Raw genomic sequence first — 17,519 nt, forward strand, 5'->3', positions numbered from 1 at the left:
CAGCCACCAGAACTTGTGGGTGGAATTCTGCTGTGGAAGGAGCCTGTTCTAGCTCAGATTAATGGCTCCAAGCCCTCCTGCTCTGTGCTTCAGAGATGTATGCACGAGCAAGCTCCATCCCACCATCTCAAAGGAGTCTGCCTTGCTTTTAAATGCAGCAGAACACAGAGGCTCCCAGGATACAATATCCCAAGTCTTAGCAAAAGCTGGGAATGGTACCAGCATTTATGTGACAAAAACTGAAAGAATTACCACTTGGAGTCAACCACTCAGCATTTCAGCTTGTGGATGCCAAATGTTTTAACACAGACTGAAATCCAATCCTCCCCTCTAATAGAGGAGCAGGTAACAGAATATTCAGAAAGGAAAAAGCAAACAAACAAGTTCTCTTCTGGGATTAGGAGATTTCATCTCTTAGAGTTAAGTTTGTTTCTGAGAGAAGAAATGTTCTTAAAGCTTAACCATTTCCCTCCCCTTTTTGTTCATTTCCAGATCCCCAAAATGTCACCAAATAAATGATTATTTGCCCAGTACTGCACAGAAAAGAGCAAAGCTAACAGAAACAAAGCCCCATATTCAGATCACACCTCTGTCATATGCCTTTTCTCCTCCAAGGCACTCAACACTGCTGCCTAGAGATGGGTATCAGTTAAAATGTCCTATTAATCAGGGTTTCACAAATCACCCAAATCCCATGGCAGCATTCAAATGTCTTCTAGTGAATGTCCCTGAAAGGTTAAATCATTTCAGGGTCATTCCAAGCACATAACCACAGAAACAGCTGGGGGTAGGCAGAAACAAACAAAAGAAAACAAGAAAATGAAGAATGAAACAAAATAAAAGAAGCAAAGTAATTTTCTTAATTTTAAGAGACATAAGATTGATAGTTTTAACTACCAGAAACACAGTGTGCAAGTGATCAAACTTCCAACAAATAGATTCATTCCCCCTGAAACCACATCCTGAATCATAAATTACATTCAGTGGTGCAAACCAGGCATCATGGCACAGCAATGACTTTAACCCATCTGAAATAACCTCTGCACAGTCCAAAATAAATAGATTAATCAGCTGCAGGCTTTCCTAAATGAAAGGCACTTCAACTGCTTTTGAAGCCCAAATCACAGTCTTGGAGCAGGTGGAGTAATTTTCTCTAGGTTCACCCACATGAAAACCAAGGAGCATCAGAAGAACATAAAATGCTTCCTCCTGCTCCATTGTGATGCACTCTGCATTCTCTCCTCTTCTTATGCAAGGAGCCCAGTAAGTTTCCTCAGAGGAACCCTTTCACAGCTCGGGTCATCACTGCATCCCCTCCCTGCTCCTTTCCAGCTCAAACACCTTTTATTTTAATTTATGAATGGGACCACCACCACATCACATTCCAGAAAGAGAGGGGAATGTTTCAAGTTTTGCTTTTTTCCTGCTTCCCTAACAGTTTTAGCATCCAGTTTAGTGTTTCTGACCACTGACCTTTCCACAGAGCTCGCTCACATGCCGTGACAATCCAAAGAAACACGTGTAAAATTACGATGCTTCCTTCAGATGTGTTAGCCTGGATTTATCTCCATGCAGTTTTTCTGATGTTTTACCACTTCCCTACTGGGCACAAGGACCCTCAATAATCCTTTGCTGCTGCTTCTACGGATTCAGCCCCACAGTCCACATGGAACTTCTTTGCCTCAGCTAGCTAAACTAACTAAAGCAAAGGACAGCTCTGTCCTGCTGTCTGTACATCCACAGACACCAGAGTCCAGGAGCAGAAATGCAGAGAAGTGAGTGCAGTGTCTGAAAACAAACTGCTGCTTCTTCACTCTTGGAACAAGTCTTCAACCTGTTCACTCTCTGGAACAAGCCTTAAAGGTGCAAAACTTATTATTCAGCATAAAGAGAAGAGATGATTGGGGATAAAAGAATCATATAGTCAACCCAGGACACAGGGCCTGCATCAAATGCCATTTGCAAATGGCACCAATGCAGCCACTCCTGCCCACATGCTCACTGGTCCCTGCAGAGAGTTCCAGGAGATCCCAGCCATCATTCCCCTCTGCAGGAACTCAGCAGATCCCAGCCACCATTCCCCCTCAGGAACTCAGCAGATCCCAGCCATCATTCCCTCCTGCAGGAACTCAGCAGATCCCAGCCATCATTCCTCCCTGCAGGAACTCAGCAGATCCCAGCCATCATTCCCCTCAGGAACTCAGCAGATCCCAGCCATCATTCCCCTTTGCAGGAACTCAGCAGATCCCAGCCATCATTCTACCCTGCAGGATCTCAGCAGATCCCAGCCATCATTCCCTGCAGGAACTGGACAATGCATCCCTCCAGCCCACATCCACCTCCTGCAGAACTCAGCAGATCCGCATCACCCTCTGCAGGAACTCAGCAGATCCCAGCCATCATTCCTCCCTCAGGAACTCAGCAGATCCCAGCCATCATTCCTCCCTGCAGGAACTCAGCAGATCCCAGCCATCATTCCTCCCTGCAGGAACTCAGCAGATCCCAGCCTCATCTCCTCCCCATCGAACTCAGCTAGATCCCAGCCACATTCCCTCAGGAACTCAGCAGATCCACATCATTCCTCCTGCAGAACTCAGCAATCCACATCATTCCCCTGCAAGGAACTCAGCAGATCCACCACATTCCACTCAGAACTCAGCAATCCCAGCCATCATTCCTCCTGCAGAGTACAAGCTCTCTCCCCTTGCCCATCACATTTCAGCACTCAATTCTGCTGCTCAGAACAGTTCTTACTCAGTGCCCTGGCACAGGCATCAGGCCTACTGGCAACAACAGACACAAACACTCTGTGCATTATCAGGTTCTCTGTCAAGTACAAGGTAGTGGACATAAGAGCTGTAATAAACTGTGCTGGCCCTCAGCTGGGCATGCCTGTAGGAGCCAAGATAATTTCCAGATGTCTCAGTACTGCAAGATACAAAGTGAGTGATAATGGCTTCAGCTACCGCTGTGCCTTCTCTTTGTTTGATTAAAAAATAATATAGAAGGAAAGATTTGATAAGCTTATTTCTCCAGGGAAAAGAAGGGGTCAGAAACACGCACTTGATAGAGGAGCCTGCATTCAGCAAGCATCCTGGCTGTTGGAAAAAAGGACAGACCACAGGAACAAAGCATCACAAAAGCAGCAGCACTATGCAAAGCAAGGCTTGATATAAAGTGGATTGATGGAGAGTCATCTGACCCCAAGCATTCCAAAAAATGCTGTCATGTAGAATTACAAAACAATTCTGTTTTGGGGCATATGCAGAAGAGAAGGCATTTGTGGTAAACCAGCCTTTTAACAACACACTTAAGATGCACTCCATTTATCACAGTCACAAACTCATATGACATCCAGAGAATCTCAGAAACACTGGAACGAGACCAACCGTTATTCAAATCAAATCAGTGCATCTATTTCAAAGAAGAAATCATCAGTTAAATCTTTCTGGACTGAAAACCTGAATTTAATTATTAAAAAAAAAAACCAAAAATCAGTGTGATGTTATGTAACACCTAACATCATATATATTGTAACATATAAGAGAAGTCAGAGCATATCTTGCTTTAGAAATCATGCACTGGAAATTTTATTTTTAGAATTCGAGGTCTGAGTGGTCCCACAACAGTCATGTCCATTTTGCCCAGGAACAAGCAAATCTGATGATTCTAGAGATCTGCCTAGTCCAGTATCCCATCACTGACAGTGAGTGACAGCAAGTGCCCAGAGAAGGCTCTGAGACAAATGTAAATACATGGATATGCTTCCTCAGGATATTCCCCCAGCCTGCGATGATTTGTTCTCCCACTAACTCATAAGGTTGCCATTTGTATCTGCATATTTTATAGTCTTTGATGGATTCAACTCCCAAGAACATGTACAGCAGATTTCAAACCCATGTACAATGCTTATACCCACAGTGCCCTGTGGGAAGAAGTTTTGTATTCTGTGTGAAGCAGCAGCTCCTGGTGCCCTCCCTGTCCCACTGATCCTAATTAGCTCCTTATGCTTAAGGTGGAAGAGAGCAATTAGCTCTGCATACACTTTTCCCACTCCAGCCATCTTTTGAACTCTTGGGCAGATACTTTTTGATCTGACAACCTGCCATTTTCCATTGTGTCAGCTGATCTGCAATCCTGTCTACCAACACCCCAATCTAAAACCACACACTCCCCTCTGTCCTGAAAAGAAAAAAAATCAAATACTCTGGGCTAAAAAAACCCTCTCCTGAGTTAAGACAGACACAAAGTGGTGATACAGCAATTTTATTACTGCTCTGTCATCCCAATAGTTTCTTTCACTTTTTCTCCACCCACAGGTATTGTGGATTCTCTGGCAGCTTTCTCTCCCCTTGCTGCCTGGAAAGAATCACTAGTTTTTTATGCCTGCATCATCCCTGTGCCAGGATGTTGGTACTCAGATTCACCTTCCACATCTACATTACCTAAACCTCCTTTATTTGTGCCCCACCAGCACTCTGGGTGCTTCCCAGTGTCTCCCCATCCTTGTACAGCAAATACCAGGCACCCTTCCTTCATATCACCTGCTTTCCTCCACAGCCAGCCTCCCACAGCCAGGCTGTTCTGCCATCAAATCCTGGGCTCAGTCTCTTCCCTCACTTCACAGGTTTCAAATTCCTCTTCTTCCTTCCCCATCAGACATTTCAGAGACTCCTAATTCAATGAAAGACAACAAGCTCTGGCCTCTTTCCCTGTAAATACTTCATTTTCTCACTGAGACCATCAGCACTGCTTTCAGCCTGCTGCATCCATCCCCTCTGGGGGCTGCCATGACTCCTCCTCTTTTCTTTCTCTTCTCTCCTCTGCAGTGCCTGTGCTTTGAAGCCTGCCCTTCCAGGAGAACACTGGTTTTGTTTGTCCTCTCTTTGTGTTTGTAGGATCACTGGGCAGGCTGTGGGCACAAAGCCCCAGGGAGCTGCAGCCCTGGCACTGTGACTGCAGCAAGGGTGGCACAGAGCAGCCACAGGGACCTGTCCTGGACAGGCCATGGACAGAGAGCTGCAAAGTGCAGGATCCCAAACACCTGCAGTGGTGATAAACAGCACCCCAGCCCTTACCTTCTCCCACCAGGCAGCCTTTCTCTGAGCCACGAGCTGATGCAGCTGCTCCTGCAGAGCCAGCAGGTCCCTGGATAACCTGTCCATTTGCCCAGCCAGCCTGGCAGCCCAGGGGCAGCAGGAGGTCACCTCTGGCAGCCTTCTTTTCTCCACATCAGCATCCTGGGACTCACACATATTTCCCTCCTCAGCCATATCATCCAACACAGTTTCCTAAACAAAAAAACAATAAAAGTTACTTTTCAGCAGGAGCTAAAATGGTTCCCCCCATCCTTGTGGTAATTCTTAGCTAGGAATTCACTGCTGCCATCTCAATCTACAGTTGCTCCACAATTTCAGAGTTATTTTAAGAGAGAACCCCCTCAGTTCACTATAACATATTTCCAAGTTAACAGAAAACTTTATGTTGCTAACCTAGCTTATTTTAGAAAGCACTGCACAGTCAGCTACTCTGCACTGCACTAAAGCATAAAGTAACACTCCTGAGATGGAGGTGATCAGCACTGCAGCAGCTCTAGACATGCCCTTCCTCTCAAATTCTGAGCTTGGATGCACTCCTAGGGCTTTTGGTATGTAACAAAGTGATGAGCAGGGAGGTACATGCTCACACTGTTCAGGACAGCCCCCATTCTAACACCCACAGGGTCACTTGTGCCCATGGAAAACTCCACAAGCTGAGAAACACCCAGGGATCCCTGCTCCAGACTGGTCAGGAGCTGACAGCTCTGCCTGACCATGACCATCGAGCTGGTTTGATAATTAACTGTGCAATTGCCTTCCAAGGTAGCAACTGCTATTTCAAATACTCAAGGGGAAAAAAAAAAACCCACAGAAAAACCCAAAAGCATTTAAACAAAACATTCAGAGCCCATCTATACACTCTGGTGCACAGACTGTAGAGAAACACACATTTTTCAAGCCTGAATAGCACAGCATAACTAAAGGACATAGGCCTCACTCACAGAATATTAAATATTTATTTCCATGCTGTTATCAAGAAGACATTCAATAGGAGAGGTCATAATCTCTTTTAAGGACATAATTTGCATCCAAAATTATCTTTAGCAACTGAAGGGGTAATTTAGAAACACTGGCAGGAAATTCAGCAGTTGAGCAGCGTGGTCTGTGCACCAGCAAGGAAAAGCCAAGTGCATCATTAGAGCACAGCAGCAGCACTGCTGGAGGAGATGTCAGAGAGCCAAAGCCACCAATGTCACACTGCTCAAGTCAAGCACCGTGTCACAAACCATAAGCACAAGTCCCAGGGAGAGAAGAGTGCTGACTGTAATGCTGACATACAGGTGAGGCACTTGAAGTTAAACACAGACAAACAGGAGGGGAAGTCCCAGATGAGAGCAGCAACAAACATCAAAAGCTGGAATGTATGGCCTACAAGGACACATAAAGACATCAAAATTTCAGCTTAGCCTAGAAACAGGGACTGGGAAGGCAGTGACATGCTAACAACCTTCACTTATATAAAAGATTGCTATAAAGAGGATGGGAAATTTTATTTTTTCTCCTCTTTCTCTCTTTTCTCGGAAGGTAGGTTAAAAACTGGCTTAATTCAGAGCAAGAGATTCTCAGACTCATGCAAGAAAAAGCTTCATAAGACAGCTAAGAATGGCACAGGACACCCTGCAGAAGCTCCTTTCTGGGCAAGCACTGGTGCTGGGAATTGGCACAAAGCAGCACCATGGCCCAGCTCCTGAGAACACAGACATGGCAGGGACATGGACAGGATAACAAACTGCAAAGAGAGAAAGCAAAGGCCTTTGGGGTTTGGGGTTCTTCTGTTTATGCCTTATTTTCTACTTGATTAAATGACAGAATTGTAAAGTAACATTAACATTCAGATAGTGTTCTGAGGCACGTGGTGAGATTTTTGGGCTGTCTTGTGCAGGGCCAGGAGTTAGACTCAGTGGATTCCTTCCAGCTGAGGATATTCTGTGATTACTGCAGTTCATGCCATGCTCTGTGCAAGAACCACCCCATCCATCAGATCAGCAAAGCAAAACACAAGTTTGGTACAAAGAGAAAACTACTGTCTTTTCTAGGCACACCTCATCCCCATACATCCCACTGCACACAGGAACAACCACCATCAGCAGAGAAACAAAAGAAAAAGGCAAATTCACCATCCAGCACACTAAGTAGCTTAAAAAGATGCTGCTGGTCAGTTTTCAAGTATTTCTTTAGAACTTAACTCCAAGAATCAGGCTAACACTCTTCAACACGTCAAAGGCAAATGTTTTGGTGGATACACAGAAATAATTGCAGTTATATTTTCCCCCTGGGAGCCAGGCCTGTGCTAATGTTGATGCTTTCCAAAAAACCCTAAGATGGTAAACATGTAAAGCAAAAACCATTAGAGAACTAATGGAAATTGGAAGTACTCTTCCAGACAGGTGAGGCAATTTCACACTGCCCTTTGCCCTGCTTTTAATGTAGAAAAAGGCACATGGGCAATTAGCAGTCAGCTCAACTGATTCTCAAAATTCTGTAAGCTCATAGAGCTAATGTGGTGTGCTAAAGAATTATTTCAGCAACACTGAATGGGCAAAAGTGGTAGAGAGAAGTGAGATGGATGGCATCGTTTGCACTCACTTGAGAAATCCTAAGATGCACAGAGAAAGGGTTATTGATTTTCTTATGATCATTCAACACAGTTCAAGGGGAAATCAGCAATGTCAACACACTATTTGGCTGGGGAAAAATGAAGTTGTTTTCAATATCAGCTGCCAGCAAATTTAGTTGTTCTCAAGACTGCAATAAAGCTTAGAGGCCCTCTTCTGAAAAGCCATTTAATTTTACAAAAATGTGCAACTGCTATGTTTAAAAACTATTAAAAAACGTGAAGATCAGACCTTTTCATTTGTGTTGACTATATGAAATTCTGCCATTCTGCCCTGCAATTCCTCAGCTTAGCTGAGTGAGTCCCACTGAAGAAAACAGGAATGAAAGAGAACTGTGGAGTTTACCTCCTCAGGTCCTGACTGGAGGTCAGGATCTGCCACAGTGACAAGCTGACCCTCCCAGATGTCCCAAGCCCAGGCTGTCCCCTGATAACAGTGCAAGGGGTAAAACAGAACTATAAATCTATAAAACTTTTCTGAACATATACACATGATATCTGTCTGTTAATTGTGAGAGTCAATCAGTACATTACTCATCTATCCCAGAACTATGAAAACATTCCTTACTTTACCAAGGCTTTTTTTTCCTTTCTCTCAAGTGCTGTTTAACAGATGGTTTGCAACATTTAATTTTGTGAGACTTAAGGGCCTTTGGGAGTAGCCAGCTATGGTAAAGTCAAGAAAGATGCACCCCTCAAAATCAGTTTGATTTGTTACCATCCACTGCCAGTAAACTGGTTCCAGTTGCTTCCATTCCAGAAAGGCTTCCAGCTGCGTGGTCTCAGACTCCAGGAGCTGCAACAGCTACAGGAGAGGAGACAAAAAGAGAGGAAATCAGGTAACCTTGGCCTCTTGAGAACTGCATGAAATGTGTGCTTAGCCTGAAAAAGATAGAAAAAGAGTGTGGGTGGTACATGGGACAACACTGGGTGGTTTTACAAGAACATTTTAAAAACAGATGGGGAAAGGTGAAGTCAAACACTGCTCCCAGTAGCACTGATGTATCCCTCACCCCAAATGTACCAACTTCATCAGCCTTTCCACACATAAATGTGAATTTCCTATTGTTTTGAGGGAACAAAGAGACACAGTTCTGATAGACATGCTTAGTGAATGACCAGCTTCAAACCTTCTACGCTTCTTGACCACCAAAATAAGCTGTTTCTCCAAAAGTATTTTTCCCTGTCCATCCCTTCACTCTGAAACTGCATGGAAAAACTCCCTGTAAAATGTTATGTATTTCATAAACTGTACCATCTGCTGCATGAGGAATCCCTCCCTTTGTCTGAGAGCACTCAAAGGAGAGATGCTGCATTATAGGTACACAATTATAATTTTTTCACAAATATATGCATGATACACATGTATGCACACACATATACGGTGAAGGAGACATTCCAAGACTAAATATTTACATATCAGTAAAAAAAAAAGCTTTTGTAGAGAATGATAAGGTGAACAAATTTGCTATAAATCAGAGCTCACCAGCTTTAACAATTCTGGTCCTGACCATACGTTTGAAATGAACAATTTTAACACCAATCTGACACCAAGGGCAACTTTTTAAGATGACCACAAAGAGTGTAGGGCCTTGAGGAGAATGATAAAGACCAGACCAGTACCAGCTAAATCCATTTTAAGGATTACATTTTATACAGACAACTATCTTCTACTAGCTTTGTTTGCTTTAGTTACCTCGTACATAACATAATTTAAGTAAGTACAAAGCATAAGTTGAGTTTGCAGTTTTATTATGCAGATATTTCTTGAAGATAATGGAACCAAAGAAAGGAAACCACTTTGCAAGAGTAACTGCTGGAAATTGTATGCAGTTTGCCCTAAAACACTGCTGGATCCAAAGTACAATTATTACACATTTGCTCACACACCAGACACTTGGCATTACGCTTAATGATTCTGCCAGTTTCAAGCTCAGCTGGGATATAAAAGGTGGAAGAATGGCTTTCTGTCTCCTTTTTTCTTTTCTCCTTTTTTTTTTTCCATAGGTACATCTGCAGCACAAATGGCTTACATTATGGAATCTGAGGCTTGCAAGAAAACCCAGCCAAAAAGTTGATTAAATATTCAGGCAACAGCGAAGTTACTTGACTTTAAAGTAGCTCTGTAATGTGGTCACGAGCTGTGTGTGATTGCAGTATGAATACTCTCATTGCAGCTGAAGAGGGCTGAAGGTTGGGATGGGGAGTTTTTCATTCTGAGCCTTCAAAAAAAGAGTGATCTTAATAAAAACACAGTCATCATCTTTATTCTCACCAGAATGTTAGAAGCACCATATGCCACTTGCTTTCACAGCACAACTGAAAGGATATGGTTCTGAAACTTCACCAAACCTCTACAGGATCTGCTGCAGTTAACTGACCTTAACAACATTCAAAGCTTCCTCAGCACTCTCCTAATCTCAAACCCTTTGGGATCTTTTGTATTTGGGTGCTGTTGTTGCCTTTTTTTTTTAACTGCTTCATTAGTTATACAAAAGTCGACTCACCCATCTGACTCACCCATCTACAGCAAACTCACCTTTCACTCAGGTATTAACACCCTCAGAAACAGCAGGCCAGCACTGTGTGCTGGAAAGCTTGAGCCATAAATCAGTAATGGGATGACTCCAGCAGTCCTTGGAGGACAGTTTCCAGCAGAGCTGCAATACACCGTGGCAGCTTCAGGCAGGCCTGCAATAGCCAACATTTGAGTTTCCACCCTGAGGGACTTTAGGCACTGCTCCTGAATGCCAATATCCTCTGCCATCCTTTTTTTACAGGCCTTGCAAGGCTTTGATGTTATTGCAGCATGGAGAATAAAGCAGAACGCAATAAAAAAATAATGTACTACAAATATCCTTGAGATACCTTAGCAAAAATCACAAAAACAAATAAATGTTCAAGGTTGGGAAGGGACAATGGATTGTATGTCCATGTGCTCTGAATTTGGTCACAAAGACAGGGTCCACATGCCCCAGGGGTGACAGGCTTTCACTCAGACATGCCTACACTTAGGAATGAACATTTCTGTCAGGCAGCTTCCTTCCCCCAAGCTCATCCTTTGCACGAGCCCCTCACGAGCATTTTGTGTTCTTTAAGAAACTCTGCTTTTTGAGACTTTGAGGCCACAACTGTGCATGTTTACTTAGGTCACACATCCCAGAGCTGGCATTTCAGAAACCAAAGCCCAAACTGTGCCTCTGCATCCTCCCCAAACTCAGCACCACTTCTTGGTCATTTACCCCCCAAACACAGCACCACTTCTTGGTCATTTACCCCCCAAACACAGCACCAATTCTTGTTCATTTACCCCCCAAACACAGCACAATTTCTTGTTCATTTACCCCCAAACACAGCACCACTTCTTGGTCATTTATCCCCCAAACACAGCACCAATTCTTGGTCATTTACCCCCCACCAAACACAGCATCACTTCTTGGTCATTTACCCCCAAACACAGCACCACTTCTGGGTCATTTACCCCCAAACACAGCACCACTTCTTGGTCATTTACCCCCCAAACACAGCACCACTTCTTGGTCATTTACCCCCCAAACACAGCATCACTTCTTGGTCATTTACCCCCAAACACAGCACCACTTCTTGGCCATTTACCCCCCAAACACAGCACCACTTCTTGGCCATTTACCCCCCAAACACAGCACCACTTCTTGGTCATTTACCCCCCAAACACAGCACAATTTCTTGCTCATTTACCCCCCCAAACACAGCACCACTTCTTGCTCATTTACCCCCCACCAAACACAGCACCACTCATTGTTTATTTCCCCCCAAACACAGCACCACTTCTTGCTCATTTACCCCCCAAACACAGCACCACTTCTTGCTCATTTACCCCCCAAACACAGCACCACTTCTTGGTCATTTACCCCCCAAACACAGCACCACTTCTTGGTCATTTATCCCCCAAACACAGCACCAATTCTTGGTCATTTACTGCCTACAGGAGTTCACACACATGCCATGAGCAGTTCCACCTCTGATGCTACACCAACCACTCAAAACATAAAACAAACACCCAAGCTGTAACTAAAGCTGCCAGCCCATTTTCAGTGCACTGAGGACCCGATGTCACACCTCCTAATGAAATTTAAAGACTGAAGCCTGTAGAAGAGCATCAATTTTGTTTCATGAAGAAAAGCGAAGCAGTGAGTCAAAAAAGTGCCTCACGTGGGTATCTAAGTGATGCTTAAGGATAATGCCTGAAAATTGTGTTTCCCTCTACACAAAATTAAGACAACCAAATCCATTTCCCTCATTCTTCTGGAGGAAGTTATTGCTCTAAAATATTTACACTGACTGAAAAAGTAACGACAAATTCAAATTGCTAATCTCTGTGGAGAGGCAATTCCATAATGAATGCTGAGAGCACAAGCTTTGCAGGAACAACTTCTTTGAGCCTTTGTAAAGAAACCACCCCTGGTGCAAGCAACAGCTTTGCTACGGAGGGTGAAGTGTGCCTGGCTGAGCTGGCTCAGAGCAGGCTGCCAGGAAACCCCAGTGGGATGCAGAAGGATGCTAACTCTGAGGAGAGCATGCCTTGCTTCCTCCAGCACGTGGCTGTGACCTCCAAAGCCAAACATGCAGCCCTCAGCACAGATCACAGACCTCAGGAAACACGCGGAGCTTCAGCAGCAGAAGGTGACAAGATGGCCAAGGTGGTTTTGGACACTTCCCTGAAAATATTCAAAAGCCCACAGCCCTGTAATGTGCTCCTTCCTTGGGCAGGGAGCTTGGACAAGGTACCTCCAGAGGTCCTTTCCAACCCTGCCCATCCCAAGAGGCCAAAGCTGAATCTTCCTCAGCATCCCCAAGTGTAATTCGTATGTTGTTTAAACATATTTGCAATTACTTCTTCTGTAGAGATATTAATCTCTTTCATATTATTTACCACCATATTAGAAAAATCATTAGTGCCTGTAGACTGTTATGGAAATCAATATTTCATAAATTTGCAGCATAATGCACCCTTTTCACAGGCTCAGTTCCAGAGAGCTCCCCGCAACAAGTATTTAATCTCTGATGCCCACAGCTCATAATTCAACATCCATAGCACTGGCAAAACTATTTTTAATCAAAAACTGCCCTGCCTAAATGTTCAGAAAATCATTTTATTGTTAGACAGACAAAAAAATGGTCTTTCAGCAATAAATTCTGTTTCTTGGCTCAGAGACAAAACACTGCTAATTCATCACTGTTCATATATGTCTGTAGACAGAAAATTTGCACTGGACTCCTGAGCCCTGCAAACCTCACCTAAATGCCAACATCTCTGGAGAATTACTCAAGGCTTGAGACAGGGTTGGCTTAGCAGGAAAGCTTGTATGGGGAAGCTACCTAGGCTATAAACAATTCAATAATTTTTTAATAGGGAAGGGCTTTATTCAATGTGCAGTTGGGTAATCTGAATTCCAGTTCTGAATATCTCACAGGCACAGGAGAGAAGCTAAGTGGAGAAGCCCATTCCAAAAAAATGCAAAAAGGGGTAAACATTCATGGAAGTTATACCATTTATGGTACCAGAAATAAACCATAACTGGGATTAAAGCTTTAGAGACCCAACCAAGCATCAGATGAAACAGAAAGAATTCAACACATCTTCTCCTCTACCAATACAAAACTCCCTTAACTGAAAAAACCTGCAAACCTTGACAATTTAGAGCCTCTTAGCAAGCAGGTTTTCAGGTTTAAATTTGGTTTAAAATGGCCCACACAACCCAAATTGAACTTTGGCATGGCTCAGTTTCACCAAAAGAAACTGAGAAAATCTCAGTATCACAGCCATCTCAGGCTGGGACAAACAAACCCCACTGTAGGTGGACACACTCAGTGTTCCAAGTTTCAGCTCCACACTGTGATTTTCCAGAAGCAAAGCTGGTTTAAGACATTGCCACAGATCCCTTGAAGGCTAAAACAAAAATAAACAGGCCTGAAAACTAGAAAGTCACGCTAGAGTAGTGTGAAATACAAGCAGCTGAAGAGCACAAACCCACAGAACAACAAGCAGCCTCTAGGCACAAGGCAAATAAAGACCTTTTCTAATTTCTCTGCCTGTGAAATACCACTAAAAGCCAAGACAGAGCAGGAGGAGCAGTGCAGCCCAACCACCACGAGGCAGTGGATCTGAAAGGCTCCTGGAGGACAGAAGTGGATCAGAAGCAGGACTTCAATCTTTTGCAGAAGACACAATACATAAAATACAAAACACAGCAGTTTGGGGTGCCTGAGTATAATTCCAGATGCCTGCATATGTGCAAAATCTCCAACACTTAAACCAAAATATGGGACCTTTAAACCCACCAACACCAGTATCACACCACCACAGCTCAAACTCCAGTTGAGCTATCTCAGAGAGCAGGAAATCAAACCACTAGTTAAAAACTTAAATGGCAAAGACCATCATTATAAAATGCAACTGCTATTTGTGGAGGGATTCAGAAAACAGCTGTTTAAAATGCAACTGAGAGAAAATGTTATTTAAAACAAACAGAATGAGGCATTTGGCAGATAAAAATTGTATTACAGCTTTCACACTGATAGGCAGTGAACTGGGATGTATCAATGACATTCATTTGCAGAGGAATGGGTCAATGAAGGGACCACTTGGCATTTTCCCCATGGAAACCTATTAAAACATGGGGAAAATACCAGGAAAAAGAAGCCTGAAGTTTTACACTTCAACAGCCAAGATCAATAATGGAAGAATGAAAAAGGTACATATTTTCTTCCCTAAAGGTACCAATGATTTTGGGTGCCTAACCTGGCATCCCTGAAAAGCCAAATTTTCAGGCAGTACCAAGTACCTGTAGCTCAGTTAAAGCACATCCAGTAGGTACCAAAAATCACAATTTACTTTAGAGGAATCTCAGCTAGAGGATTTCAAAGAAAAACATCAAATTGTATCACAGTACTGCCTGACAGCTGTTATTATTGTACTGCCAACCAAAACCCCCATGCAGCTGATGTCAAAAAAAGACCATTATTCTTCTGCTTTTATTCAGACTGTTTCTGTACACAGAACAAAGCATTATCTATCCATACTCATTTTTTTCCTTCCCTCCCCCATAAACTTGCCCATTTCCCAGTATTTTTAACAGGCCACAGACAATTAATTTAAAAATGTGTTCAAGATGTGGATTAGTCTAAGATTGCCACTTGATATGAGTACAGTTTCTCCCAGCTTAGCTCTTTGACAAGCCATCATAGACTGTTTGTGCATGCAGGTATTTTCACACATTTTAAAATGTGTTACTGACTAGAGAAACTACTAATTTAAAGTCTGCTAGAGTTCCTCATGTCAATTAATTTCTCTTGCTAGTCTCTTTCATACTCCTTTAAATTAAGCAACAAACTTTAAAAAGAACCACAAATCCAAATCTCTCGCAAAACATGAGTAACAGCTGATTTTATAACTCTATTTTCCTTGGCTATTTAAAAAAACAAAAATACCTGCCAGGAGAGCTGAGTTAACATTATAGGCCAATTGCACAGAAAGTTTAATTTTACAAGGCTGTAAAAACAGCTCTAGCAGTCTCCTCACTATCTGAGCTGCATTCTCACACCCAGAAAAGCAGCACAGCTCAGTTCAGCTTTCCAGCAGCAGTTCAGCTGTGGCCAGAGCCATTGCAATATATGAATTTAACTGTGGTCTGCTTCTTTAACGAGCAGTGAGGCTGGAGAGAGGAGTGGCCCTGTCCTCCTTGACTTTCTGCATGGGTTAAATGGCCCCAGTTAGGGATCACAAGATCATCATAGTTCTGGGGCACTTCAGGATCAGCCCTCATCAATAGCTGCACTTTGGCACAAAAGAAGAGTGAGAAACTTCCTTTCTGTCAGAAGCTGATAACTGATTTCTCTTTGGCATGAAAACAACAATAGGGTAGACTCCTCAAGCAGCTCTGCCCTTTCTAGTGACTTCTGCGAGCTTCAAGGCACAATTCAAGAGATGAGTCAGGAGTTTTGAAGCTCCTCACCCAAACTTTTTTCCCCTGATATTGAATTTGTCCTTCAGGGTCCAATACCCCAGATAAGATCCACTAGGCTGCACCAGCAAGATCCTTTCTGACTCCATCACCAAAACCTATCAGCAAGTGAGGCACTCTCACTCTGAGTCTCCTCTGCCAGAAAGGCACAAGGCAGCACAGCATGACCAGGGGATTTGGATGTGGATACAGGACACTCCTCTCACCACACCAGCTTCAGCTGCTCATGGCACTTCCATCTTCAGCTTACAGGCATCAGGGATGATGCTGCCCCAACCTTTGCTGTAGCACAGGGGACCACAGTGCCTGCCTGTCCTCCCTGTGCTGACCCAGAGCATCCCCTGAGCTAGACACTTGCTCCCCTCACTGGGTTTGCCAGCATTTCCACCAGGAAAAGAACAAAACAATGGAATGAGAAAAAGTGATGACAAAATACCTCAGCCTTGTCTCTCCAGCTTATTAATTCCAGCTGCATTGTCTCAGGTGGAATTACATTCTAGTATATCACTGTCATTGTCACTGTCACAGCATTCAAATTATGTTAAGTATGGCATAAAACAAGCAAAAGCACAGAAGCAGCAGTGAAGCTCAGTACCATTCCATCAGTTCTGCTGCTGGCAGTCACAACCACGTGTTCACACCAGTGCAGTGTGGATATCCTGTGCTTCATGTGCCTCAGAGACACCTTCCTTTCCTGTGCTGGAGGAGTCTAACATATTGCTGCTACATAGTCCAACAATTTATGGAGTCTGTGATAAACCACTGCATCATTTTTCAAGGTCCAAGAACTCTATAAGCTTGGTCAGTAAAATGTGCTAAGCAATAACTCATCCCCAAAAAAATGGTGATGGCAACTACAGAACTGCAGCTCTATTAACTCCTTTCTTTTTGTATGGATAAGTTTAGCTGAAAGCAATATTAGTGACAAATTACAGCCTGGGGATATTTTCAGATCAAGGTAATAATGCTATGAGGTAGAATGATTTGCTTTAGTGTTGCTATATAATGCTGCCAGCTCCCTCCAACTGGACACTAACTGCAGCCAGAGGCCACCTTGCTTAAAAAAATATCTAAAGAAATATTTTAGCACTAAACCTGTCTGGAGTAATAAAAAAATAAAACCTCAGAGCATCCTTCCCAAGAAGGGGCAGTGGGAAAGTGAAATTGGGTAAAAAGTTCAACAACTAAGAGATTGATGGCTGATGATAAGCCAGTGCCTGGGAGCTGAGGGAGCTGGTTCCATGCCAGCACTGCTGAACCACACAGCTGGGAAGGAACCTCTGGAGGTCTCTAATCCAGTCTGCTGCTCAAAGCAAGGTGCTCAGGGCTCTGCCCAGCAAGTCCACAACACCATCAGCACAGAGGTCACCCCTTCTCCAGGATCTGGTTCCAGAGTTTGATCAATTCACAGCAATTTTTTCCTGTTTTACCTGGCCAGAAATTCTGATGTTCCAACTTGTGCCTGCTGCCTCTTCTCCTGTCCCAGGGCACCTCTGAGAAAGGCTTGGTCCATGCTCCAGCTCTGACCACCTCAGAGAGCTTACTGGATTTGTTCCTGGTCTTTGTGCTGGGACAGGGACACTGAGCACTCAGGCTGGCAGGGGGGCAGCATTCCTGCATTGCCCTCCCAGGGATGGGCAGGATTCCTGCACTGCCCTGCCAGGGATGGGCAGAGGGGCAGGATTCCTGCATTGCCCTGCCAGGGATGGGCAGGATTCCTGCCTTGCCCTGCCAGGGATGGGCAGAGGGGCAGGATTCCTGCATTGCCCTGCCAGGGATGGGCAGAGGGGCAGGATTCCTGCC

The 17,519-nt window shown here is 43.9% G+C and overlaps 1 protein-coding gene across 1 annotated transcript in view; it reads right to left on the minus strand.

Annotated features, from left to right (window-relative positions):
- Positions 1–17,519, minus strand: part of TEDC1 (tubulin epsilon and delta complex 1) — a 72,038-nt gene that overhangs the window by 16,684 nt on the left and 37,835 nt on the right. The window contains exons 6-7 of the mRNA XM_064719665.1: positions 8,432–8,518; positions 5,079–5,291 (exon numbers count right to left, since the gene is read on the minus strand). Of these exons, the coding sequence (XP_064575735.1) occupies positions 5,079–5,291; positions 8,432–8,518 (300 nt within the window). The remainder of the gene's footprint in view (positions 1–5,078; positions 5,292–8,431; positions 8,519–17,519) is intronic.

The sequence above is a fragment of the Zonotrichia leucophrys genome, chromosome 8 (assembly GCF_028769735.1).
Source record: "Zonotrichia leucophrys gambelii isolate GWCS_2022_RI chromosome 8, RI_Zleu_2.0, whole genome shotgun sequence".
Lineage (NCBI taxonomy): Eukaryota > Metazoa > Chordata > Aves > Passeriformes > Passerellidae > Zonotrichia > Zonotrichia leucophrys.